The following is a 27,300-nucleotide window of genomic DNA, read 5'->3' as shown; positions in this document are numbered from 1 at the left end:
CAGCAAGCCAATGTGGGGATACAGGCTCAAGGGAAGCTTAAGCTGAGGACTTCCAAGCAGAAGTCCAAGTTGCCAGATGCCTCTACCTGTTTTGATAAGGCTGTGGTGGGATTCTGGAGTTTGGTTCTGAGACCAGGCCATTAGTAACATGAATTCAGCTCAGGCTCTGTGAAAAACTGCTAAAAACCTCAGTGGAAGCCTTTAACTTTCTTTTCTGAAATCCCCTGAAGGCTGGCCGGAGTTTAACTTTCTGGGAAGAGGGGGAGAACACTAAGATAATTAGCACAAATTGACACCAAGGGATATGCAAGGTCTTTGGCCTTGCCTCTAAATTACAGCGGGTCATTTAGATAGATGGGCTTCAGGTCATCTTTATCTTGTTTTGAAGAACATGGATGGAGCCTGGGCTGGCAAAGTGTGAAATTCCTTTCTCTGACTTGTAGAGGACATTTTAGATTTAGTGGTCCATTCGATCCTTGGAAAGGAACAAAGTGGACCCACAGATAGTAGTATTTTTGTACACAACACCCCGATTGCCACCTCAGTTGGAAGAATGAGACAGACACAGGTTATTGGTATAAATGGCCGCTTTATTAAACATAACATCAACATTAAACTGCGGCAAGGGCAAAACTATGCAGTACAGGTCAAGCCACGGGGTCACCTCTGACCACCGCCTTGACCTGTATGGGCGAGCCCCACTGCCCCGGGCATAATCCATTCGTAGAATGGCCTCAGCCCGGCCGGCCAGGCAAAGGGTTCCCCCTCAAGCTCCTAAAGCCTCAGCCATACAGCATGAGGGAAGGACTTGTACCTGGGGTTCCCTGGAGGCAGTCTGCACAGGTGGTGGTAGCCATGAAGCATACCATCCCTCCTGAGAGACCCCATTCCCCACCGATGGGGAATTGCCAAAGGGGTGCTCACCAGCCCGCTCCCTATTTCCCAACTTTCTCCTGCCAGGGGGGGGGGCACAAGGCACCACACCTACAAACACCTCAAACCTCTGCTTCAGTACAAGGTAGGCAAAACCCCCCCCCCCCACTACAGCCAATCGGGGGGGCAGGCAAAAATTCCTACCTGGCTCTAATAAGCAACCGGCTAATCCTGAACTGAAACAGGGAGAGGAGGGCGGGCCGATCGCTCGGAGCCACTGAACAGGGAAGGGGCGGAGATGCCTAATGGCTCAAACTCCGCCCCGCCCCCTGAAGACCCGGATGGCCGGGAAAAATCTGCCTTCCTCCATCCCAGGAGGCAAACTACGGCCCCACAGCCAAAGCCACTCGTGGCTGCCGTGGATGGCCGCATTCTGGTCCATAAAAAGGAGGAGCTGAGATCCCCTCATGGCTGCACTGCCAACTGGCAGGGAAACTTCTAGGAGTTTCCCCAGCTATTGGCGAGGTAGCCCAAAAGCTTTCGATTCAGGAGGGAGGAGGGATAAATAGTGTGTTGGTACATTTAGCCTTAAGCCTTTAACCTATATATATATATCTTAAGTCTTAGTGTTAAGTTGTTTCTTCCTGTGGTTTGCATTATAACCTCTGATATATATTCAATAAACTTTTAGATTTTGGTTAAGCATCATACCCTTTTGTACAGAGTGGACTTTCTTTAGATAGGGACAGCTAGAACATTTAGTCTGCACCAGTCACCTTGGTAAGAGGCAGTCTCAGCAGCGAACCGAGGGGGAGTCGCGGGGCCCAGCTGGGCCTCCCTCATATTTTTTTTTTGTGATAAAGGCCACTGGAAGGCTGGAACCAAAGAACTACCAAGAAGGGTCGAAGGCAGGGTGGAACTGCATGACATTTCTTGACATGGCATCCCTTCCTTTCTTCAGGTCCTGGGCTCACCATGAATGGATCCACCATTACCAATTTTACTGGGACTTTCCCACTCACGCACTCCCCAGCTCATCCTATTTACCTGGGTCTTGGCTTGCTACATCACCATCCTGTTCTGTAACTTCCTCATTGTGGTGACCATCCATGTCGAACCCCACCTCCTCCATTCCCCCATGTATTTCTTACTCTCCAGTCTTTCCTTGATTGATATGTCCTTGGGTTTCATGGCTGCTCCTAAGACGATGGCCAATCTGATGGCCTGTGGCCATACAATTTCCTTTGGGGGCTGCATGGCCCAGCTCTTCTTCCTCCATCTCTTTGGGGGTGCAGAGATGCTCCTCCTCGCCATCATGGCCTACGATCACTACGTGGCCACCTGCCACCTGCTGAGGTACATGGCCATCATGGACCGGCCGCGCTGCTTCAGGCTCCTTATGGTTTGCTGGGTAGGAGGCCTCATTTATACCACTATCCAGATGGTGGTGGTTACCCAGCTACCCTTCTGTGGGTCCAATGTGCTGGACAATTTCTACTGTGACATCCCACAGGTTATCAAGCTAGCTTGCACAGAGACTTTTGTCATTGAGTTACTCATGGTGGCCAACAGCCGCCTGCTCTCCTTGCCCTGTTTCTTGATCTTGCTCATCTCATATGCTGTCATCTTGGCCACCCTACAAGGATACTTCAGGAAAGGGAGTGGGAAGGCTCTGTCCACCTGCAGCTCTCACCATATTGTGGTCAGTCTCATTTATTTATTTATTTATTTATTTATTTATTTATTTATTTATTTATTTATTTATTTATTTATTTATTTATTTATTTATTTATTTATTTAATTCGTACCCCACCCTCCCCACAAACGGGCTTAGGGCGGCTACCAACACTCATAAAATGCAGTGAATTAATAATAAAACTATAAAATCAACATTAATCTTAAGACAATCAATAAAATAGTCCAGGCACAGGCTATTTAAATAAATAGTTGAGAGTCCGTATATGGGCACATATATGGACATTGCACATGGCCGAGGTCAGTCCCAGAAAAAGTGGTGGTCTTAGGTCAAACAAGAAGGACACCCACTGGAACTCAGCCAAAGGCCCGGCAGAACATCTCCATTTTACAGGCCCTGCAGAACTGTAACAGGTCCCACAGGGCCCAGATCTCCAGCAGGAATGCGTTCCACCAGGCCAAGGCCAGGGTAGAAAAAGCCCTGGCCCTGGTTCAGACAAGATGGATGTCCTTTGAGCAGGGGAACAACAGGAGTTGCTTGCCTGCAGAATGCAATGCCCTGCAGGGGACGTAATGGAAGAGGCGGTTCCTCAGGTATGCAGGTCCCAGTCCACAAAGGGCTTTAAATACCAAGGTTAGGACTAGACATGAGCACGAACCACAAAAAACCAAACCATGAGGTTTGTGGTTCATGGGGTTTTCACGAACCAGGAACCACGAACTCCCACAAACTGGGGCAAGTTCACGAACCAGTTTGTGGTTCGTGGTTTGTGGTGTTTAAATGCCCCTTTCCGGCTGCTTAGCAGCGGCAGGGAAAGGAGCATTTAGTTTATAGGGCCCTTTCCTGCCACTTGCAAGGGGCAGGTCCCTTTAAACTATCAGCTGGCAGGTGGGCCCGCACAGAGGTGGAAGAGGCTGAAAACGGCCTTCCCACCCCTTGCTGGAGGAAGGGGAGAAGGCCGCAGGCTTGCAGGCCCTGCCACCTGCCAGCTGATAGTTTAAAGGGACCTGCCCCTGGCAAGCAGCAGGAAAAGTTTACTGGACCTTTAATATGAACCAAACGAACCAGTAGACCAGTTTGTGGAAGTCTTCGTGTCCATTTTATCCTCAGAACAAGAGACAGATTAGGCTGATATCAAATGATTAGTCTGACTTTATCTAGTGAGTTTAGTGGCTGAACAAGGATTTGAGACTGGCTCACTCTAGTCCTAATCCAGTACTCTAACCCCTACACCATACTGGCTGTTTTCCAAAAAAGCCATGCAAGTAGAAAACTAGTACCTCAGGAGTAGATTCAGGCAGAAAAAATTGTCCCTGATGTGCCTGTTTTCTCATTGCATGGATATATTGTGAAAGAGTAAGGAGGAAAAGGATATCTTATAAATAGAAAGACAACTTTATCATGGTATGATCTTTCAGAGGCAGCAGCCCATTTTGTAAGAAACTGGTAGAATTATGTGGGCAATAAATCCAGGACCAGTGTTGGTTTAACAGTGGACAGAAACTTGGATGGAAACATTACTGGAGTGTTTCCCCAGATGGAAGGTTTTCCAGCCACAGAGTATGATCTTCTGACTGCCCCATTACCACTGCAATTCAAAGTATTGTGACGCCATCTCAGATACACACACATGAACAAACTGACATTATCATTCAATGGGCAATTTGCTCTGGTGTCCCCATGTTCCTGTTATCTGAAACTTTCCAGGAAGGTTTGTGGGTCAATAACAGAGTTTCCACCCCGCCCCCTTGCAAGTTCAGTTCTGATGCTGGAAGTCAAATGAGTTGGAAGGAAAATGATCCAAGCACAAGGGAGAGGCAGGGCCACCTTCCCCCCTCCATGTGCAATGTTTGTTGTTTGTTTATTTAGTAAATGTTTATTGCAATTTTCTCTCCAATGAAGACCCAAAGTAGGAAATAATATGGTGTGTGTGTGTGGGGGGGGGGGGAATCCAAACACACTAATGAATGAGAAAGGGAAGGGAAGCTTCTGATTGCTACAGGACTCTTCTCTCTCCACCTGCTGATCTTCTGCCTGATGCTAGGCTCTGGCCCACAGTGTAAGAGACCTTCAGCTTGCACCTCTGGGCACATCCAGGCTTTAAAGACCTGGGTGCAGAAAGGAAAGCAAGCTCAGTGAGATGCTATGCAGCTGCTGCTAGTTCCTTCTCCAGTTCCTCTCATTCCTCCTTAAAAACACATTTCTCGCTATATATGGACCATTCTGTGGAATTTAGCTTACTCTTCATAAACAGCCTATAATCTGGAGTATTTGCATGTATGTGGGACAAAATAAAAATAATAAAGTGACCGCTTTAATGGCACTCACCTCTGCTGGCATAGATCTTTCTGTCTGGGAAAGGAAGCCCCTCCCTCCCTCCCTGATGACGCACGGGCATTTGGAAAGGTCTCTGACGTATGACAAGTTCAAAACCCCTCTGGATTTTTATGATGTCCCTTTGAGACTGAATAGTGAATGGCGCTCTCCGAGGTGCTGGAGCTTTCCGAGGTGCTGACACCCTTGTCAACACATAACAAAAGATTGTAGTCTTTGTTTGCTGAGCCAGGGATCCAAGGGCAACTGAGGTAGAAGAATTATATAAAGTAAAACAGCAAGATGTACCTCCTCTTGGCTTCAAGATGAGCTGAAGGGAACTGGGCAGGGAAGAGAAAGAAGCATTCAGACTCACCCCATCGTCATATCTGCACAGCGAATCTTTGCTCACAAGCCACCTCTTTCCCATTTTTCTCAAGGTTACCCTAGACCACAGCCTTTCTCTATTTCTCCCATTGCTGATCTGGATCTCTTTCATTTTCTCTGCTTTTTCTTAACTTTTTGTGAATGATCTCAAAGCTTGGATGATGCAGGATTCTCTTGGGATGAACTTTCAGTAGCTGAGATTAAAGGTACCAACTTCTATGAATGACTCTTCCATCTCTTTTCATCCTATCATTTAATTCATTTTTCTTACAAATGTCAAGTCTGTTTTAAAATCTTAATCTACAACACTTACAGCATGATCCTAAAGAGAGTTTTTTCAGTCTAAGCCCGTTTATTTCCATCTTAGACTGGAGTAACTCTACTTCTGATTGTACTGTTAGTCACAGTGCAGGGGGATTTGCTTTAGCAATCATTTCTAAAATCAATGAGTGCTTTCCCCCTCACTATTCCAAAATCATATCAAAACAGAACTTAAAACACAATTAATTTAAACTGATAAAACACCCCCCGTTAATCTAAGAACAACAAACCTTCATTCACAGGCTGCTTAGTTAATATCCAGAAATCACTACTTAAAAATGCAGCTTCCAGAGAATCTGTTTTCTCTGGGGAAAAAACACATACATGTTTTTAGTCCTCTGGGTTATGGAGACATTTGAAATGCTTAGAGGAATTCCATAAGTGGAAAGAATTTTCAGGAGGCAGGGGAGAGGCATGCTTTTTAATGCTGCACTGCCTCCTCTCCTTTGCAATTGGCAGAACAAAAAAATGGTTCAGTAAGCAAATGTGAAATTAATTTGCCTAATTAATACAGCTCGTTGATAGAGGGTGGTCCTGCTCCATCCAAGAGCACATAGGTCTTAGGATGGAAATATTTTCTTGTAGAAAGAAATACAGGAAAGCAGACTGGAGTGATGTCTACAATTTTATAACAGACGAAATCAGAAGAAGAACTCTTGGATTCCTTGGGGTTGGACTAGATGACCCTAGAGATCCCTCCGAGCCCTATGAGTCTATGGTTCCATTCACAACTCCAAGGAATGAATGTAGAGCCAGTTTGGTGTAGTGAGAGCCAGTTTGGTGTAGCGGTTAAGAGCACGGGACTCTAATCTGGAGAGCCGGGTTTGATTCCCCACTCCTCCACTTGAAGCCAGTTGGGTGGCCTTGGGTCAGTCACAGCTTCCAGGAGCTCTCTCAGCCCCACCCACTTCACAGGGTGTTTGTTGTCATTGGGATAATAATAATATACTTTGTAAAATGCTCTGAGTGGGCATTAAGTTGCCCTGAAGGGCAGTATATTAATCGAATGTTGTTGTTGTTGTTGTTGTTGTTATGTAAATTAGTAGGATGGAAGAGAGCAGGACCCTTTTCACACTACCTACTTGCTTCCGAAACATCTCAAAATGTAGCTCAAAAACCGCGGAAGATAGAGTCTTCTCGTGAGAGTTTTGTGAGACATCACGCAAAACTTGCGTGACATCGCGCAAAACTCTCACCGGAAGACACTATCTTCCATGTTTTTTGCACTACATTTCACGATGTTTCGGAAGCAAGTAAGTAGTGTGAAAAAGGCCCAGGGCTGAAGGACCATTAAACACTGTCTGCTTTATTTTTCTCCTGCTAGAACCAGCCATCAGCATGAATGGATCCACTGTTTCAGAGTTCATTTTACTGGGCTTCTCCTGCTCCGGCGTTTCTTGGCTCTTCCTCTCCACCGTGGTGTTGGCCTGCTGCACCACCAGTTTTCTGGGCAACTTCCTGATCATGGTGACTGTTTGGTTTGAGCCCCAGCTCCTCCGTGCCCCCATGTATTTCTTCCTAGCCAATCTTTCTCTCATAGATATGTCCTTGGGCTCTGTGGCTGCTCCCAAATTAGCAACTTACTTGTTGAACTGTGGTCACTCCATTTCCTATGGAGGGTGCATGGCTCAGGTTTTCTTCCTCCACCTCTTTGGGGGTGCAGAGATGCTCCTTCTCACACTCATGGCCTATGATCGCTACGTGGCCATCTGCCACCCACTGAGATACATGACCATCATGGACCAGCAGAGCTGCCTCAGGCTCCTCCTGCTTTGCTGGGCAGGAGGCTTTGTTCATTCGACCATTCAGATCGCAGCAGTTAGCCAGTTATCATTCTGTGGCTCGAATGTACTGGACAATTTTTTCTGTGACATACCACAAACTAGCTTGTACAAAGGCTAATGCTGTTGAAATTCTCACAGTAGCCAACAGTAGCCTGTTAACTCTACCCTGCTTCCTAGCCTTGTTGGTTTCTTATGCCACCATCTTGGCCACCTTCTGTGGCCGTTTGGGGAAAGATGGGAGGAAGGCTTTGTCCACTTGCAGCTCTCACTTGATAGTGGTCATTCTCTTCTACGTGCCCATTGTCTTTGTGTATCTCAAACCCTTCTCCAGCTCCCGAGTGGACAAGATAGCTTCTATATTCTACACAGTGGTCACCCCTGCCCTCAATCCCCTCATCTACGCAATGAGGAATCAAGAGATAAAGAATGCCATCAAGAAATGGAAAAGCAAGCAAAAACTCTTCCCTGTTGCTACAACTCAATTACATGTATGATTTTTTTCTTTTGACAAAATTCTTGTTTGTTTGAAAGTTGACAAAATGACTTCAAAGAGACAGGGCCCTTGGAACAACCCGAGAGTAACATTTGTTGTACATATATTTGGCAAGTGAATTCATTTGTGTTAGATTGTATGGTATCCATGGAAACAGTGCTTTGATTTTACTGCATATGAGGGATACAAATACGGCCATAAGAAATTATTGACTCTAACCACAAGAACCAGAGTAATGTATTGGTTTAGTAGGAAACCCAGGTTAAAATCCCCATGTTACTAAATGTTTGTAGACTCTCATTTTTGCTTAGCCAAATTTATTTCACAGGGTTGTTGTAAGGATAAAATGGAGAAAGAAGACCCAAGCATGTTACTCTGAGCTCCTTGGAGGAAGGCCAGAATAAAAGATATGCTCGATAGATATCTGCTGTGATATATAAAATCTGTACAAATGGATTTTGTACAACAAACTTGGTTGAATTAATTAATCCTTCCTTATGTTCCACCACAAGTGGGAAGGCAGCATGGCATAGCCTGGTCTCATCAGATATGGGGAGCTAACCAGGGTCAGTGCTTGGATGGGGGGGCTCTCAAGGAAGACTCTGGAAAGAAGGCATTGGAAAACCACCTCTGCTGCTCACTTGCCTTGCTGGAGTTGCCATGAGTCAGTTGTGATGTGACAACACATATGCATACACATGTAGTACCATAATAAAATCACGTATGACTATAAGACTGGGGTTCAAGTCCATATGGTTATAGACAGGAGATCATTGGTTTGTTTTATTTTAATTTATTTTATGTATATTTGTAAAATACACATTATACAATATTTTATTTTTATGTATATTTGTAAAATGTGCCAATCCTAATTGCATTGACATTGGGATCCCTGTTATGTGGTAGCATGAGGTGTAGTGTCTTTTAAAGAAAACCTCAACAATTGAACTTGATGGGTATACATGGAGGCATACATATTCAAATGCAATATGATGATTTCAAGTGTTTCAGATCTACTAGAGAGCCAGTTTGGTGTAGTGGTTAAGAGTGGCAGGACTCTAATCTGGAGAACCGGGTTTGATTCCCCACTCCTCTGCTTGAAGTCAGCTAGGTGCCCTTGGGTCAGTCACAGCTCTTTTAGAGCCCTCTCAGCCCCACCCATCTCACAGGGTGATTGTTGTGGGGATAATAATAACATACTTTGTAAACCACTCTGAGTGGGCGTTTATATAATTTGAATGTTAATACTATGTGCATTTGTGGGATGCTTTGTTGAAATAATTCCCCCAGGAGCCTCTCCAGTCTATCCCTCCCTCCCTCCCTCCCTCCCTGATGACGCACAGGCCTTTGGAATGATCCCTTATGTATACCAAGTTCAAAACCCTGCTGGATTTTTATGATGCCCATTTGAGACGGAACAGTGGCTGGCACTCCCTGGGGTGCTGACACTTTCCGAGGTACTGACACCCTTGTCAAAATATGACAAAAACTTGTAGGCTCTGTTTTCCAAGGCAGAGATCGAAGGGCATCTAGAGTAGAAGAATTGTATAAAGTAAAACTGCCTCCTCTTGGCTTCAAGATGAGCTGAAGGGAACTGCTCAGGGAAGAAAAAACAGCATTCAAACTGACTCCATCTTCATATCTGGACAGAAAACCTTTTCACACAAGACATCCATTTTCCAATTTTCCAGTTTTCTCAAGGATTATTATTAATAATTCAATTTTTAGTCCCCTCTCCTTGCAAGCAGGCTCAGAGCAGATCATATCCAGAATACCCTAGACCATAGCCTTTCTTTATTTCTCCCTTTGCTGATCTGGATCCCTTTCATTCCCTTCCCCCGTGCTCTTTCTTGACTTTTCTGAAGGATCTCAAAGCTTGGATGATGCAGGATTCTCTTGGGATGGACTTTCAGTAGCTGAGATCAAAGGTAATAGCCACGGATCTGCCTTATATTGGCTACAGTAGTTACTTCTATGAATGACTCTTCAATCTCTTTTCTTCCTATCATTTAATTTCTTTTTCTTACAAATGTCACAGCTGTTTTAAAACCTTAATCTGATTCGTCGTGATTCATATTAGTGTAGTTGGAATTGCTTCAGTAATCATTTCTAAAAGCGATGAGTGTCTTTTCAGTCAGCACTCCACAATCACATCAAAACAGAACTTAAAACGTAATTTATTAAAACTGGTTTAAAAAACCCCAATAATCTAAAAAAAAAAGCCTTCATTCACAGGTTGCTTAGTTAATATCCAGAAATCATTTTTTAAAAAATGAGTGGAGGAGCACTGCAGACAGAAAAGTTTTGTCTGCCCCTGGAAGTCTACAGTTTGAAGATGCCAGGCAGGGATGCATGTTATCCTTGTGCCCATAGATGTGGTTTCTCCATATTTTGTAAGCATAGGCATAGAGATTTGATCTACAAACAGAATTCAGATTCCAGAGAATCTCCGTTTTCTCTTTAAAAAACACATTCATGTTTCTAGTCCTCTAGGTTATGGAGAGGTTTGACATGCTTAGTGAAACCCCAGAAGTTACAGTTGGAAAGGATTTCCAGTAAGAGTGTGTGTGTGTGTTCTTCTGAACACTGCATTGCCTCCTGTCCAATATAATTAGCAGAAGCAAAAAAGTGGGTCAGTCAGCAACTGTGAAATGAATTTGCCTGTATACAGCTCACTGATAGAGGGTGGTTCTGCTCCCTCCAAGAGCACACAGACCTTAGGTTGGAAACATTTACTTGTAGAAAGAAACTCAAGAGAACAGACGGGGGTGAGGTCTACAATTTAACGACAGATGAAATCAGGAAGGGCTCTTGGATTCCATTCACAGGATTCCAATCACAGCTCCAGGAAATGAATGTTATATAGAAGGATGGAAGAGAGCAGGGCTAAAGGAATGCTAAACACTATCCCCTTTCTTTTTCTCTCACCAGAACCAGCCATCAGCATGAATGGATCCACAGTTTCAGAGTTCATTTTACTGGGCTTCTCCTGCTCCGGCGTTTCTTGGCTCTTCCTCTCCACCGTGGTGTTGGCCTGCTGCACCACCACTTTTCTGGGCAACTTCCTGATCATGGTGACTGTGCAGTCTGAGCCCCAGCTCCTCCATGCCCCCATGTATTTCTTCCTAGCCAATATCTCTCTCATAGATTTGTCCTTGGGCTCTGGCTGCTCCCAGGTTAGCAGCTGACTTGCTGACCTGTGGTCATTCCATTTCCTATGGGGGGTGCATGGCTCAGGTTTTCTTCCTCCACCTCTTTGCAGAAGCAGAGATACTCCTTCTCACACTCATGGCCTATGATCGCTATGTGGCCATCTGCCACCCACTGAGATACATGACCATCATGAACCAGCAGCTCTGCCTCAAGCTTCTCCTGCTTTGCTGGGCAGGAGGCTTTGTTCACTCGACCATTCAGTTGGCCGCAGTTGCCCAGTTACCATTCTGTGGCCCTAACATACTGGACAATTTCTTCTGTGACATACCACAAGTGATCAAACTAGCTTGTACAGATGCATATGCTGTTGAGATTCTCACGGTAGCCAATGGTGGCCTGTTAACTCTGCCCTGCCTCCTGGTCTTGTTGGTTTCTTATGCCACCGTCTTGACCACCTTCTGTGGCCGTTTGGGGAAGGATGGGAGGAAGGCTTTGTCCACTTGCAGTTCCCACTTGATGGTCATCGGTCTTTTCTATGTCCCTTGTGCCTTTGTGTATTTGAAGCCCTTCTCCAGCTCCCGAGTGGACAAGGTAGCTGCTATATTCTACACAGTGGCCACCCCTGCCCTCAATCCCCTCATCTATGCACTGAGGAACCAAGAGATAAAGAATGCCATTGTGAAATGGAAAAGCAAGCAAAAACTCTTCCCTATTGCTGCAAATGGATTACATGTGTGATTTCCGCCCCCCTTGACAAAATTGTTTTTGTTTGGGAGTTCTAAGGTTCATTGACAAGATGACTTCAAAGAGCCAGGGCCCTTGGAGCAACCTAAATGTAACATTTGTTGTACGTATATTTCGTAAGTGAATTCATTCGCATCAGACTGTATGGTATCCGTGGAAACTATGCTTTGATTTTACTGCACAAGATGGATACTAATATTGCCATAAGAAATTGTTGACATGGACCACAAAAACCAGAGTATTGTAGTGGTTAGTTAGGAAACTCAGGTTAAAAACCGCATATTACTCAATGTCTGTAGACCCCTCATTTTCTCCTATCCCAACCTATCTCACAGGGTTGTTATAAGGATAAAATAGAGAAAGAAGAAAATGTATGTTGCTCTGAGCAACTTGGAGTAAGGCCAGGATAATTATGTGGTAGATAAATATCAGCTGTGATATATAACCTTCTGTAAAAATGGATTTTGTACAACAAACTTGGTTGAATTAATGTTGAATTATGTTCCACTGAAAGAGGGAAGGCGGCATGGCATAACCTGGTCTCATCAGATATTGGGAGCTAACCAAGATTAGTGCTTGGATGGGGCACTATCAAGGAAGACTCTGCAGGAGAAGGCACTGGAGAACCACCTCTGCTTCTCACTTGCCTTGAAAGCCCTTTCCTGGCATGGCCACGAGTCATTTGTGACATGACAACACACACACGTTCTACTATAACAAAATCACCAATTACTATAGGATTATGGTTCCCGCCTATATGGTTATAGGCAGACGATATTTTTGTTTTGAAATAGGTGGGGTAAAATGGGGATGGGAAAGAACATCCAAAATAGCTAAGCTTAATGCAACATTATCCTTATCCTGCCCAAACTAGTCAACTAGAAGCAATACGATCACAGCCATGGAAGATAGCTCAACTTGTCGAGATAACAACAATGCCCCCCTCCAGCTCCTAGCCTTTTGCAAACCAAGTAATCCATGAGAAGGGGAGGGAACCATGGGGGTGAAAATGTTTGCAAAATGTGCCGATCCTAATTGCATTGAGACTGGGGCCCCTGGTATGTGGTAGCATGAGGTGTAGTGCCTTGGAATATCATTAATGAAAACCTCAACAATTGAATTCTATGGGCATACATAGAAGCATACATATTCAAATGCAGTAGTATGATTTCAAGTGTTTCAGATCTACTAGAGAGCCAGTTTGGTGTAGTGGTTAAGAGTGGCAGGACTCTAATCTGGAGGACCAGGTTTGATTCCCCACTCCTTCGCTTGAAGCTAGCTGGGTGACCTTTCATCAGTCACAGCTTCTAGGAGGTCTCTCAGCCCTTCCACCTTACAGGGTGATTGTCATGGGGATAATAATAACACACTTTGTAAACCGCTCTGAGTGGGCATTTATATAAATTGAATGGTATTACTATGTACATTTGTTGGATGTTCTGTTGAAATAATTCTCCCAGGAGCCTCTCCAGGCTATAACATTTTATCCACATTTTCCATTCTGAGCGATAGGAAATCTTCTCCAGTTCCTCCCATTCCTCCTTAAAAACAGACCTCTCACTACCTGTTTTGTGATACACACGGGCCATCTTTTGGCATCGTGCTTGCTCTTCATAAACTGCCTATAATCTGGTATGTTTGCATGTATGTGTGGCAAAAAATGAATGGTAAGGTGACAAGTTTAATACCACTAATCTCTGCTGGCATAGGCCTTTCTCTCTGGGAAAGAAAGCCCCCGCCCTCCTTCCCTCCCTGATGATGCACAAGCCTTTGGAGATATCCTTTGTGTATGCCAAGTTCAAAACCCCGCTGGATTTTTATGATGCCCATTTGAGACAGAACAGCGGCTGGCGCTCTCCGGGGTGCTGGTGCTCTCCAAGGTGCTGACACTCTTGCCAACACATGACAAAATCTTATAGGCTTTGTTTGCCAAGGCAGAAATCCAAGGGCATCTAGTGTAGAAGAATTGTATAAAGTAAAACAGCAAGGTGTGCCTCCTCTTGGCTTCGAGAGGAGTTAAAGGGAACTGGGCAGGGAAGAGAAAGCAGCATTCAAACTGAGTCCATCTCCATATCTGGACTGAAATCCTTTTCACGCAAGGCATCCATTTTCCAGTTTTCTTAAGGATATTGTTATTATTAATTCAATTTGTAGTCCCCTCTCCCTGCAAGCAGGCTCAGAGCAGATCATATTGAGGACACCCTAGACCACAGCCTTTCTATATTTTTCCCTTTGCTGATTTGGATTTCTTTCCATTCCCCCGTGCTCTTTCTTGACTTTTCTGAAGGATCTCAAAGCTTGGATGATGCAGGATTCTCTTGGGATGGACTTTCAGTAGCTGAGATCAAAGGTAATAGCCACGGATCTGCCTTATATTGGCTACAGTAGTTACTTCTATGAATGACTCTTCAATCTCTTTTCTTCCTATCATTTAATTTCTTTTTCTTGCAAATATCATGGCTGTTTTAAAATCTTAATCTGAAGCACTTAGGCACTATTCATATCAGTACAGTTGGAATTGCTTTAGCAATCATTTCTACAATCAATGAGTGCCTTTTCAGCCAGTATTCAAAAATCATATCAAAACAAAATTTATAACACAATTAATTAAAAGTGTTAAAACAAAAAACTTCCCAATAATCTAAGAACAATGTGCCTTCATTCACAGGCAGCTTAGTTCATATCCAGAAATCACTTTTAAAAAATGGAGCGGGGGAGATAGAAAAGTTTCACTCTGCCTGTGAAAGTCTCCAGTTTGAAGATGCCAGGCAGGGATGCATATTATCCTTGTGCCCGTTGCTGTGGCATCCCCATATTTTGTAAACATAGGCACAGAGATTTGATTTACAAAGAGAATTCAGATTCCTTTACTTCTTACTGTTTTTACCACTCGAGTTATAAACAGCAGACCCTCATCTCACGGGAAGGAAATCTAAAAATTAATTATCATGTAATAGAACAGCAGCCAAAAATTTCACCACATACAGCGTAGTTTGTTGATGTTTACCTCAGAGTATCCAGGATGATTTCGCTTCTGGAGAAAGAGAATTCTGATTGAATAATGGGGAGCTCAATTCAGCTCTTAATTCTGAAAATGTAGGACAATCAACAAAAATGTGGTCTACAGAGCGCTATCAGATTCTACCACCATCACAGAGTCTATCTGAATACGGAGTTCCATTGAATCCTCCTAGCATCACAGCTGAAGGAAGGGCAGTCAGCTTCCAGAGAATCTTGGTTTTCTCTTTAAAAAACACATACACGTTTGTAGTCCTCCCGGTTATGGAGAGGTTTGACATCCTTAGTGAAAACTCAGAAGACACAACTGGAAAAAATTTCCAGTAAGTGGGAGGTTGTGCTTCTGAACACAGCATAGCCTCCAGTCTTTTAATAGGAGTCCATTCGCACCTTTAAGACAAACGACCTTATAGTAGCATAAGCTTTTGAGAACCACAGCTCTCTTTCTCAGATGCATCTGATAAAGAGAGCTGTGGTTCTTGAAAGCTTAAGCTACTGTAAAGTTGGTTAGTCTTAAAGGTGCGAATGGACTCTTTACTATTTTGCAACTGACATGGCTAACTCCTCTGGATCCTACCCTTTATAATTAGCAGAACCAAAAAAAATGGACCAGTCAGCAAAACTGGGTTAATGACTGTGGCCGAGGTCTGGGGGGGGGGGCTTCCTGGTCTGCCTTTTTGCAGTGGCCTTTGTCCGTTGTTGTCTGAAACATCTATGACCTGCCTGTCCTACCCCCTCTGATTGCTGAAGAGGTGTGTATTCTTAACTATTTTGCCCTTTTGGATATGTTTTATGGCTTTAAAATGAATTTTATACTTTGTATTTGTACTGCATTTCTTGTTGTTGTATTTAATAATGTTGTTACCCGCCCTGAGCCTGTTCGTGAGGAAGGTGAGGTAGAAATTGTGTTAGTTAAATTAATTAAATGGACTGTGAAATGAATTTCCCTAATTTATACAGCTAGTTGTTTGAGGGAGGTTCCCTCACCCCAAGAGCACACAGCTCTTGGGTTGGAAACATTGAATTGTAGAAAAAAACACTGGACTGAGGACTACAAAAGTAGAAATCAGAGGAAAAAATCTTGGATTCCATTCACAGCTCCAGGAGATGAATGTAATATAGAAGGATGAAAGAAAAGAGAGCTGAAGGAGCACTGAACCCTATTCCCTTTCTTTTTCTTTTGCTAGAACCAGCCATCAGCATGAACGGATCCACTATTTCGGAGTTCATTTTACTTGGCTTCTCCTGCTCTGGTATTTCCTGGCTCTTCCTTTCCACCGTGGTGTTGGCCTGCTGCACCACCAGTTTTCTGGGCAACTTCCTGATCATGGTGACTGTGTGGTGTGAGCCCCAGCTCCTCAGCTCCCCCATGTATTACTTCCTAGCCAATCTGTCTCTCATAGATATATCCTTGGGCTGTGTGGCTGCTCCTAAGTTAGCAGCTGACTTGGTGAACTGTGGTCATTCCATTTCCTTTGGAGGATGCATTGCCCAGGTTTTCTTCCTCCACCTCTTTGGGGGTACAGAGATGCTCCTTCTCACACTCATGGCCTACGATCGCTATGTGGCCATCTACCACCCCTTAAGGTATATGGCCATCATGGACCGGCAGCGCTGCCTTGGGCTTCTCCTGGTTTGCTGGGCAGGAGGCTTTGTTCATGCCACCATTCAGATGGTGGCGGTTGCCCAGTTACCATACTGTGGCCCTAACATACTGGACAATTTCTTCTGTGACATACCACAAGTGATCAAACTAGCTTGTTCAGGAGGTTATGCTGTCGAGATTCTCACGGTAGCCAACAGCAGCCTGTTAACTCTGCCCTGCTTCCTCACCTTGTTGGTTTCATATGCCGCCATCTTGTCCACCTTCTGTGGCCGTTTGGGGAAGGATGGGAGGAAGGCTCTCTCCACTTGCAGCTCCCACTTGATGGTGGTCAGTCTTTTCTATGTGCCCATTGTCTTTGTGTATCTGAAGCCCTTCTCCAGCTCCCACATGGATAAGATAGTCTCCATGTTCTACATGGTGGCCACTCCTGCCCTCAATCCCCTCATCTATGCACTGAGGAACCAAGAGATAAAGGATGCCGTGGGCAAATGGAAAAGCAAGCAAAAACTCTTCCCTTTTGTTGCAAATGGAGTACATGTGTGATTTTTTCCCCTTGACTAAATTGTTGTTCATTTGAGAGTTCTAAGGTTCGTTGACAAGATTTCAAAGAGCCAGTGCCCTCTGAGCAGCCGGAGTGTAACATTTGTTGTATGTATATCTGGCAAATGAATTCATTTGCATCAGACTGTAAGACATCCATGTAATCTTTACTTTGATTTTACGGCATGTGACAGATATGAATATGGCCATGAGAAGTTACTGGCACTAACCATGAGAATGGTGTTGTTCGGTGGGAAACCCAGGTTCAAATCTCCATGTAACTAAATGTCTGTAGACCCCTTTTTTTTAGCCAAGCCCCGCCTATCTCACATGTTTGTTGTAAGGATAAAATGGAGAAAGAAAAACCTACTGTTTGGTCTTAGCTCCTTGGAGGAAGGCCAGGATAAAAATGGATTTTTGTACAGCAAGTGTGGTTGAATTAATTAACCCTCCCTTATGTTCTGCACAAGAGTGGAGGTGGCTTGGCATAGCCCGGTATCATCAGATTTTGGAAGCTAAGAAGTGTTGGCACTTGGATGCGTGTCCACCAAGTACAGCTGCAGTGGAAGGCAATGGCAAACCACCTCCACTGCTCATGTGCCTTGAAAGCCCCTTGCTAGGGTCAGCAGAAATTGGTTGTGACTTGACAGCAAATACACACACACACACAGACATGGTCTACCACCACAAAATCAAATAACATCCTGACTATATGACTTTGCTTCAAGTCCAAATGGTTATAGAAAGGAGACCATTGTTTTGTTTTGTTTTATGTAAAACTTTTGTTAGCCACCTTTCTACTTGTAGGATCTCAAGGCAGTTTGGTAGGAGTTCCAAAAATGTAAAATCCCTAAATGGTGATATTCAGTTGTCAAAGATGTGGGAAATAGTAGCTACTATATGGGTCGTTTTTTAAGAAAAACAACTCGGACACATTTGTGAAGGAAAGGCCAGCTATATCTGTGAATGGAACCTCAACATTCAGAAGCAGGGCATGGCAAACTGTTGGTTTCTGGGACGTTAAAACAACTTGCCCCCAACATCCTCCTCGAATGAAGACACAACTATACTTGGGTTTAACTGATTTATTTAAATGAGTGGGTTACATCATAAGTGATTAGCTTAACTAAGGGCATGATGTAACCCACGGCTACATCTAGTCTTCCCCTCCCAACATGCTACACACACTGGGAAAGATTTGGTTGATGGTGCACACCACCAGCGTTCCATCCTACCACATTGTACAATGAAGTAAGAACAGCCCATCACCAGACTATACCTCAAGGGGCTGGGGACAATCTGCCCCACTATGACGAATAACCCACTCAATTCCCACCATCCTAGTTATGATCTAACCAGTCCAAGTTCCTGGCCAGTTTATACCAGTCTTCCTCAGACAACATGAATCAGGTAAAAAAAGGTCCCCTAAATTACCCATTCATTCTGGGAACGTCATAATCTTAGTAGCTTTACAATCCTATCTACAGATGGGACACTCCTTTAGCCCCAAACCTATGTGCTCCTCCACCAACATATTCTTCAATGATATGAAAAATCTGCAACAAGCTGAATCTTCAATTTTACTTCCAAGAGAGGGCTTGTTTTTTCAAACTAATGCACTAGTTATTGGTACCCTAGGCATAGTCGATAGGATCTGAATGCAGGACAACTCAAGGGCCCACTTCCAGGTTTGGTATCACAGTAGGAGCAATAATCTCACTGACCAACACATCTAGCATCAGGACCACTTCATGGCTGCCAACAGTGTTCCTCATGGTAAAACAAGCATGGTGCTGCTTGACATCATATCTGTGCCAAGAATTGTACATCCTCTCCCACATCTCAGACACCATAGCATGGCTTCATTGCTGGGCAGGGCCTCCACCCTGTAGCAGAGTGAAGGAAACAGAGACTGACTAAGGGAGCTTTGATGCTCAAAAGCTCATAGCCTAAAAATCTAGTTGTTCTCTAAGATGCAACTGGATTCACATCTTGCTGTTCTACTGCAGACCAAGATTTATTTATTTTATTTTATTTATTTTTTCAATTTATATACCGCCCATCCCCAGGGGCTCTGGGCGGTGAACAGTTAAAATCGATAAAAACAAAAACTAAAATCAATATACAAATAATAAAACAAATTAACAAGGCGCAGTGGTGGGGAGAACCCTCCCCCACCCCAAAGGTGGGAGGCCGACATGGCACCGCCCCCTTCAATCACCAAATGCCTGGCGGAACAGCTCTGTCTTACAGGCCTGGCGGAACGATAGTATGTCCCGCTGGGCCCGGGTTTCCATTGACAGAGCGTTCCACCAGGCTGGGGCCATGACTGAAAAGGCCCTGGCCCTGGTTGAAGCGAGGCGGGCCAATGTTTCCTCACAACTTCACTGCTATTTCTTAAAGTTGCTCATCAAAGATGCTGGGCTACAGATGCTGGGCTATGTTTGCTCAAGATTTGAATCTGATTCTACTGGTTTTGGAAGAGCAGAGAAATGTTGAAATTTATGCTAGCAATGTTATTTACTTGCAGGCCTCAGGAGAAATCCTCTATATGCCTGGCCCTGGGAACTGAAAAAGACAATAATTAGTGCCATAAGTGTTTTGATGAATTTTTGAGGCTTAATTTTTGTTGTGGAAATTATCATCACAGAAGGAAAGGTTCCAGCCTTCACCAGCCTTGTGAATATTTCTACCACATATTTTCAGTCTTTGTTTCCTAAATGGCCAATACTTTAATTCCACATTTCACTTTAAAAGTTATTGCAAGATCCCAGCCAATCAGGGATCCTGTACTGAATTGTAACATGATACCACCATGAAACAAATCACATATATGATGATATCTGTGAAAGTAAATGAAGTCCACTCATTGCCCTCTTTCTAATGAAGGAGAGGAAGTGGGACTGTTCCCAGGCTATTGCTGCCCAGGCCATTGGAGTCATGCTGTACAACAGTGGAAGCTTCATTCCCTACTACTGAAATGCATTAAAACTTGTCCCAGTGCAGGTTTAATTAAGAACAGTTAGGCATGAAATAGTTGGAGTAAAATGGGATAGGGAACAAAATTGATTAGCTAATCTAATTAGCTAAGGTTAATGTAATGTTATCCATATCCTGCCCAAACTAGTCAACTGCAAGCAATTCAATCATGGCTATGGAAGATAGCCCAAGATATGTAGATAATAAATATTCCCCCGAATGCCCAGCCACTTGCAAGCCAAGTAATCTTCATGAAGGAGACGGAATTCTTGGGGTGAAAATGTTTGCAAAATGCGCTCATTCTAATTGCTTTGAGACTGGGACCCCGGTATTGGGTAAGCATGAGGTCTTGTGCTTTGGAATATCATTAATGAAAACCTCAACAATGGAATTTGATGGGCATACATAGGGGCATACATATTCAAATGTAAGATGATGATTTCAAGTGATTCAGGTCAACTATGTACATTTGTGGGATGTTCTGTTGAAATAATAGTCCCAAGGAGCCTCTCCAGGCTATAACCCCTTCTTCATGTTTTCCATTCAGAGTAGGAGGAAATATTTATCTGAATGGGGATCTAGGAAAGAGCTTCTGTGACCCCTTTTTCCCTAAGGCACAGTGATTAGCCACTGAAATATTCCAGGGCTCGCAGTAAAGAGAGCGTGCAAAAACAGAACCTGCTCTATCACCAAAGAGACTGCTGGGATTTCCACTGTTGCAACAAGAGAAGGGTAAGATTTGCCACCAACCTCTCCACAAATAGCTTTTTGAGGTTGACCAGAACCCTGAATAAAGATTCTCTGATCTATGAATTGGAACAAGAACTGTCAATGTGCATATCTTGAAGAGAGAGAGATTTTGTAAAAGATGCTATGATTGTATGCCAAGTGGTCACTGCTTTTGTTCCATGCTTCTGAGGTCCCCAGATGCATCTGAATTGCCTACTGCCAGAAAAAGACTTGATCTAACCTAACAAGTTCCATACATACAATGGCGTGAGGGGCAGTCTGTGCTTCTTTACTTGGGTATTTATTCTGCATTCTGTGTTTCTTATGAATGCCACCCAGCCTAGTTTATTGCCTGCCCATTGCTCAAAATATCCCAGTGATGTACACTCTTCACAAAGGCATTTTTGGCCGCATTTTCTCCTTTTTCTTTCTATTCTTCTTTTTCTCTTCCATCGCAAGCATCTTTCCTCATCTTTGCAGTGTGAAACCCAACAAATGCAGAGGACATCTTAGGATAGATGAATGCTGCCTAACAACCAAAAAATTCAACTACGACATTAGTCGAACTGGGAACAGAATGTGAGTCTTGGACTCTGTGTTCCCATCTGAGTTGACAATTTTAAAGAAGTTCTTAACAATAAAGCTCACATGATTTAAGAGATGCAAGACTGGATATTCCAAATTTTTTTCATTTGCTGGAACTTGCTTAGAGCAGCCAGGGTGGGCTTTGGTTTCCTATCGTCTTCAAGAAGAGGCGATAGAAATTGTATTAGATATTAGCAAGAGGCGATTATATCTATTTGTAAGCATCCTTTTTGTGATTTTTACCAATGCAAGCTGTTTTAGGTCCCCGCTGGGGAGAAAGGTAAGCTATAAATGAAGTAAAATATTTTTTTTAAAAATCATTGTGTTATTAAGTTCAGTGCCTAAGTTCCCCTGATACCCTCAGAGAATTCATCCTGCCTCATATTTCTTTTTATTCCTTAATAAACTCCTCTTTTCCTCCCTACTTCTGTGCAAAGTGTAGTCTGAGAGGAGGGACTCAGGAAGTATAGGCTTTGTTACACCTGTGATCATTCAGGTCTGCTATGGGGTGCAAGAGGAAGAGAGAAAATCTGAGAAAGCGAGGCTCCTTCTATTCAGTGTAGGAGAAAAACTAAAGTGCCACTGAAATATTCCAGGGCTCGAGTGTGCAAAAACAGAACCTTCTCCCTTACCAAAGAGACTGCTGGGATTTCCGCTGTTGCAACAGGAGACAGGTCAGATTGGCCACCAACTTCTCCAAAAATAGCATTTTTATTTTGAACAGAACCCTGAATGAAGATTATCTGAGCTATGGTTTAGAAAAAAGAACTGACAATTTGCATATCTTGAAGATGCAGAGAGATTCTGGATGGGATGCTGCGATTGTATTCCAGGCAGTCACTGCCTTCATGCCATGCCTCTGAGATCCTGAGACTTGATCTGGCCTTGCAAGCTCCATACTTACTATAGTGGGAGGGAGAGACTGTGTTTCTGTATTTGAATATTTATTCTAAGTGCATAGCCATGCTGGTCTCTAGTAGAACAGCAAGATCTGGGTTCAGTAGCACCTTAAAGACCAACTAGATTTCCAGGATTTGAGCGTTCAGGATTCAGCACTCCCTTAGTCAGATACAAGGAGTAGAAAAAGAAAGGGGTCCTTATAATCCACATAGAGGATGGGAGGGGAATTGTAAATTAGATTGTCAGCAAGCAGCCGTAATATATGTTGTAGTTAGCTGATAGCTCGTAGCTGATAAGGGAGCTCTTACTTGTCTTGAAAGCTCACAGACTGGAAAACTGGTTGTTCTTTAAGGTGCTACTGGACCAGAATCTTGCTGTTCTAAGTTCTGTGTTTCCTTTGAATGCCATCCAAGCAAATTCATTTTTTGCACATTGCTCACAATATCTCAATGATCAAGATTCTTCCCACAAGGAGACTGGATATTTTTGACCACATTTTCTCCTTTTTCTTTTTTTCCTCCTTTTTCTGGGGACTGACTTTCATCTCAAGCATTTTCCCTTATCCTTGCAGAGTGAGCTCAGGAGACCAACAAATGCAGGGGACATTGTAGGACAGACCAATGCTGCCTAACAGCTGAAGAATTCAACAATGACCTTGGCCGAACGGGGAACAGAAGGTGAGTCTTGGATTCTGTGTTCCCAGCTGAGGCTGATAACTTCTGAAGCTTTAGGAAGTTCTTAGGGATAAATCACAAATGACTCAAGAGATACGAGATTGAATATCCCAACTTTTGTTCATTTGCTTAGATGAGCCAGGATTGGATTTGGTTTCCTCTCCTCTTCAAGAAGAAGTGATAGAAATTGTATTAGATATTAGCACGATGTGTTTGGGATTATATTTATTTTTGAGAATCCTTTTTGTGATTTTAACAAGGATTTTATCAGATCCCCAATGAGGAGAAAGGCAGGGTATAGATGAAGTAATTTAAAAAACAAAGAAACAATTGCATTCTTTTTCATTGCCGAAGTCCTCCCAACAACGTCAGAGAATTTATGTATGTTAATTCATCCTGCCTCCTATTTCCTTTTATTCCTTAATAAATCCCTGCTGTTCTCCCTTCTTCTATGTGAAGTGAAGTGTGAGAAGAGGGACTCAGGAAGTGAGGGCTTTGTGATACCTGTGACCATTCAGGTCTGCTATGGGGTGCAATAGGAAGAGAGAGAGCCTGAGAAAGTGAGGGTCCTTCTTCTGTTCAGCACTGGAGAAAAACTAAAGTGTTCTCCCTTCTCTATGTTAGAACTTCGGTGATGGCATCTAGGTTTATCATGCCTGCAGCTTGAAGAGGTGGCGAGGGGAGGTTAACGGGTGCAGGGACCAAGTGGACTCTTCCCTCCTAACCCCTCAAACAGTGAAATCCTAAGCAGAGTCACTCCAGTCTAAGCCCATTTCAATTAAGGGGCTTAGACTGGAGTAACTCTGCTTAGGATTTCACTGTAAGAGTCAGTGCTGTATGCCAAAGCAGATTGTTACAGAGGACGGCTAAATGACCCTCTGCTTCTCTGCTGCTTCCCACTCAACCATTCTGCATTTCTGTTTTCAAAAAAGATCCGGTTGCATAGTCTGATTTTACTAGATAGAAGTTAAAGATGAATGTCATTCCTTACTCAGAATTTGAGCTAATAAACACAGATTGACTTTGGCCTCTGTCACCTACACTGTGTTACGCAGGACCTGCCGTAATCAGAAGTGTCTTAACCTGAATGGCCCAGGCTAGGCTGAGCTCATCAGATCTGGGAAGCTAAGTAGGGTTGGCCCTGGTTAGTACTTGGATGGGAGACCACCAAGAAAGTCAAGGGTCTCTATGCAGAGGCAGGCAATGGCAAGCCTCCTCTGCCTGTCTCTTGTCTTGAAAAATGGACAGGGTCAGCCACAATTTGATGGCACTTTCCACCACCTTAATCCGGAGGAGCTAAAAACAAATTGGGTGGAATGTAGACCATATTCTACTGTTAGATCACCGGTCAACTCAGTGCTGGGATTCTTCTGAAGAATGATGAACTGGATGGATTTTTGTCTGAACCGCAAAACGTTTCATTACTGAGTATACCTGAGAGCATTTTCCTGGGAGGAAGCCCCACTACGTAGGATTCTGTTTAAGACCGCTCCCTTATGTAAGAGTGCAAACTCTCAGGTTCATTTAACAGAGATTAATCATGTCCTAATGATTAAGCGATCTTGAATAGGCAGTTTGGTTTTTCGCCCAAGTCTACCAAAAATAAAAAATAATAATAAAACTATGGAACACCTTTCTTTAATTCTTTCTTCCTTTCTTTTCCCCTCAAGTAGAAAATACCAATGCAAGAGGACAACACATCCCATAGTTGACCGTACAGGGAGGGGTTGTGGCTCAGTGGCCAAGAATTGGCTTTGCATGCAGAAGGTCCCACTCCCAGGTTCGATTCCCCGAGTTAACGAAAAGGTTCAGGCAGAAGGTAATGTGAAATATTTCTGACTGAGACCTTGGAAAGTCCATGCTTTGAAAATAACAGCTTTAATAAATCAATAGTTTGATTCAGAATACTTTTAAAGACAGCTGCAGCACCATAGTGGTAATGAAGTTGGGTTGAGAATCAGCACTCTCTTGGTTTGAATCCCGCTACTGCCATGAGCTCAGCAGGTGACTTTGGTTCAGCCACTCCTCTCAGCCCCAGCTCCTCATGGTGGGGATAATAATAACACTCATGTTGTTCACTGTTCTGAGTGGGGCACTAATCGGTCTAGAAGACGGGTACATAAGCACAGTTATTAGTATTTTCATGATTAAAGTTCATTTCAGTTTCATCGATCTTCTCATAATGGCCATTTCCACACACGTTGAATAATGGACTTTCAATGCACTTTAGCAATCCTTTGGAAATGGATTTTTTGTCCCACACATGGAAAAGCAGTTCCAAATGTTCACTAAAGAGTATTGAAAGTGGATTATCCAACGTGTGTGGAAGCAGCCAGTGTCAAAAATAAGCTTTGTAATCTTCACTCTCTGGTGCCGAAGGATTCCAGCACTTTATGGCCGTTGTGTTGTCCATGAATGGCCGATCAGACCACCACAGTCCATTAACTATTTTTTCTCCCCCAGGTTCTGTCCTCCTCATGAATGTCTCCTCTGTCACTGAGTTCATCTTCTTGGGTATCACCTGCTCCCATCCCATCCGACTCCTTCTCTTCATTATGGTTTTGGCCTGCTATACCACCTTTGTGTTGGGCAATCTTCTCATTATGGTCACTGTGAACTCCGAGCCCTGCCTCCGCCAATCCCCCATGTACTTTTTCCTGGCTAGTCTGTCCATCATTGATACTGCCTTGGGGTGTGTGGCTGCCCCTAAGTTGATGGCCGACCTCCTGACCTCTGGAGGCACCATTTCATTTGGGGGCTGCATGGCCCAGGTCTTCTTCCTCCACTTTTTTGGTGGCTCAGAAATGCTTCTCCTCACACTCATGGCTTATGATCGCTATGTAGCTATCTGCCAACCACTGACCTATGCCGTCTCCATGAACCGCCCACGCTGTGCCCGGCTACTTGCCTTGTGCTGGGTTGGAGGCTTCATCCATTCCATGACCCAACTGGTTCTGATCCTCCGGCTTCCATTCTGTGGCCCCAATGAACTGGACAGCTTCTACTGTGATGTTCCTCAGGTGGTCAGGCTTGCTTGTGCCAATACCTATGTTACCGAGCTCCTCATGGTGGCCAACAGTGGCCTGCTCTCCCTGCTCTGCTTCTTCATGTTGCTAGTTTCTTATGGTGTAATCATTGGAACTCTTCGGGGGCACTTCAAGGAAAGGGGAGGGAAGGCTCTCTCCACCTGCAGCTCTCACTTGATGGTGGTCAGTCTCTTTTTTGTACCCTGCATTTTTGTGTATCTTGTACCATTCTCCAGCTCCAGGGTGGACAAGATGGCTTCCATATTCTACACAGTAGTCACACCTGCCCTCAACCCTATCATATATACTCTGAGGAATCATGAAATGAAGGAAGCTGTGGGGCGGTTGAAGAACAAGTGGCTTTTCTCCTGTTCTTGTGTAAAGGGAGAACAAATCTGAGTTGTTTTTTCAGAAGAACCGTGGTGACTAATATGATGACCCAAAGGTTACCAGTGTTTATAAACTGGATGTCATCACTCAAGTTTTTGTTTGAAAAATAACACACACACGTACACAGAAGGAAAATCTCTTCCAGGCTTGGTGTTTTCAGATTGAAAAGTTGTATTAATCGTAGTACTTCCACACATCCATTGGCTGTGTATCATATGATATCTGTGTGGAATCAATCATGTGGTTGTGAAGAGACGGGCTTTTTTAAAATAATAAAATAAAAATGACATGCAAATTAACTACCGTCTGTGCAAAATATAAATTATAGCCTGGCGTTCAGTGCTACTTATTTCCTCGCATCTCTGATTTATACATGCTGGCATGTGTAGAAGTCTTAATAGAACGCAATTATCTGCAATATGGCACACATGGTCTGCAATCCAGGGGAAAGTGATTTTCTTATGATCATACTATGAACTCTTTGTTCATTTAATTAATGTTCATACATTCTTCTCTCAAGAGGTATTGCAGGGCATAAAACTACAAAGTAAGATTTAAAACTAACTGTTTCCATGTGTCTTAAAAATAGCGCCACTCTCACTGAACACTGGCAGCTTCTTCACATGATTTCTGACATCACCGTTTCCAAAACAGATGCAGGAAGTTATGATCCTGTTTTCACGGCACCACAAAAATGGAATCATAACTGCCTTCATCTGTTTTGGAAACGGTGATATCAGAAATCATGCAAAGATTACTGCACGATCAGCGAGTGTGGCGCCAGTTTTAAGATGTGTGGAAATGGCCTGTGTTGGAAAGGTAGCAATTAATCAGCGCCCTAATTACTAAAATGCGGAGGTTCCTAAATTGGATCTGTCTCCAAATCGTTTCCTCCAGAAATTATCCTCCCATACCAGGTAAGTAAATGTGTCAGGTTAAAGCAAAAGCACTCTGCACATGATTATTCCTGGCACAGATGTATTTTGATCTTCCCAAAGACCTTATTTTTCTGTAATGAGAAGTAATAGGTCATGTCAGAAATACTTTCCCCCCAAAGCCCTTTGGCTCAGCCCTCTGTATCAAAGAAAA

General features: G+C 43.7%; 3 protein-coding genes and 2 pseudogenes across 3 annotated transcripts; all 5 read left to right on the top strand.

Annotated features, from left to right (window-relative positions):
- Positions 1 to 1,852: 1,852 nt before the first annotated feature.
- LOC129339612 (olfactory receptor 4Q3-like) lies at positions 1,853 to 2,599 on the top strand (the record flags this gene model as incomplete). Its single annotated transcript, XM_054994192.1, has 1 exon — positions 1,853 to 2,599. A coding segment is annotated over exon 1 (747 nt), but the record flags the coding sequence as incomplete, so codon positions are not given.
- Positions 2,600 to 6,928: 4,329 nt separating this feature from the next.
- LOC129339611 (olfactory receptor 4Q3-like) lies at positions 6,929 to 7,868 on the top strand (annotated as a pseudogene).
- A 2,944-nt stretch (positions 7,869 to 10,812) lies between these two features.
- LOC129339610 (olfactory receptor 4Q3-like) lies at positions 10,813 to 11,758 on the top strand (annotated as a pseudogene).
- Positions 11,759 to 12,761: 1,003 nt separating this feature from the next.
- LOC129339609 (olfactory receptor 4Q3-like) lies at positions 12,762 to 16,931 on the top strand. Its single transcript, XM_054994191.1, has 3 exons — positions 12,762 to 12,822; positions 14,052 to 14,114; positions 15,970 to 16,931. The coding sequence occupies exons 1-3, from the start codon at positions 12,762 to 12,764 to the stop codon at positions 16,929 to 16,931; spliced, it is 1,086 nt and encodes a 361-aa protein (XP_054850166.1).
- An 8,338-nt stretch (positions 16,932 to 25,269) lies between these two features.
- Positions 25,270 to 26,220, top strand: LOC129338849 (olfactory receptor 4Q3-like). Its single transcript, XM_054993361.1, has one exon. The coding sequence runs from the start codon at positions 25,273 to 25,275 to the stop codon at positions 26,218 to 26,220; it is 948 nt and encodes a 315-aa protein (XP_054849336.1). The 5' UTR covers positions 25,270 to 25,272.
- Positions 26,221 to 27,300: the final 1,080 nt, after the last annotated feature.

The sequence above is a fragment of the Eublepharis macularius genome, chromosome 12 (genome assembly GCF_028583425.1).
Source record: "Eublepharis macularius isolate TG4126 chromosome 12, MPM_Emac_v1.0, whole genome shotgun sequence".
In the NCBI taxonomy this organism is placed as follows: domain Eukaryota; kingdom Metazoa; phylum Chordata; class Lepidosauria; order Squamata; family Eublepharidae; genus Eublepharis; species Eublepharis macularius.
The sequence above is the reverse complement of the archived record's forward strand: the minus strand, read 5'-3'. Positions and strand labels throughout refer to the sequence as shown.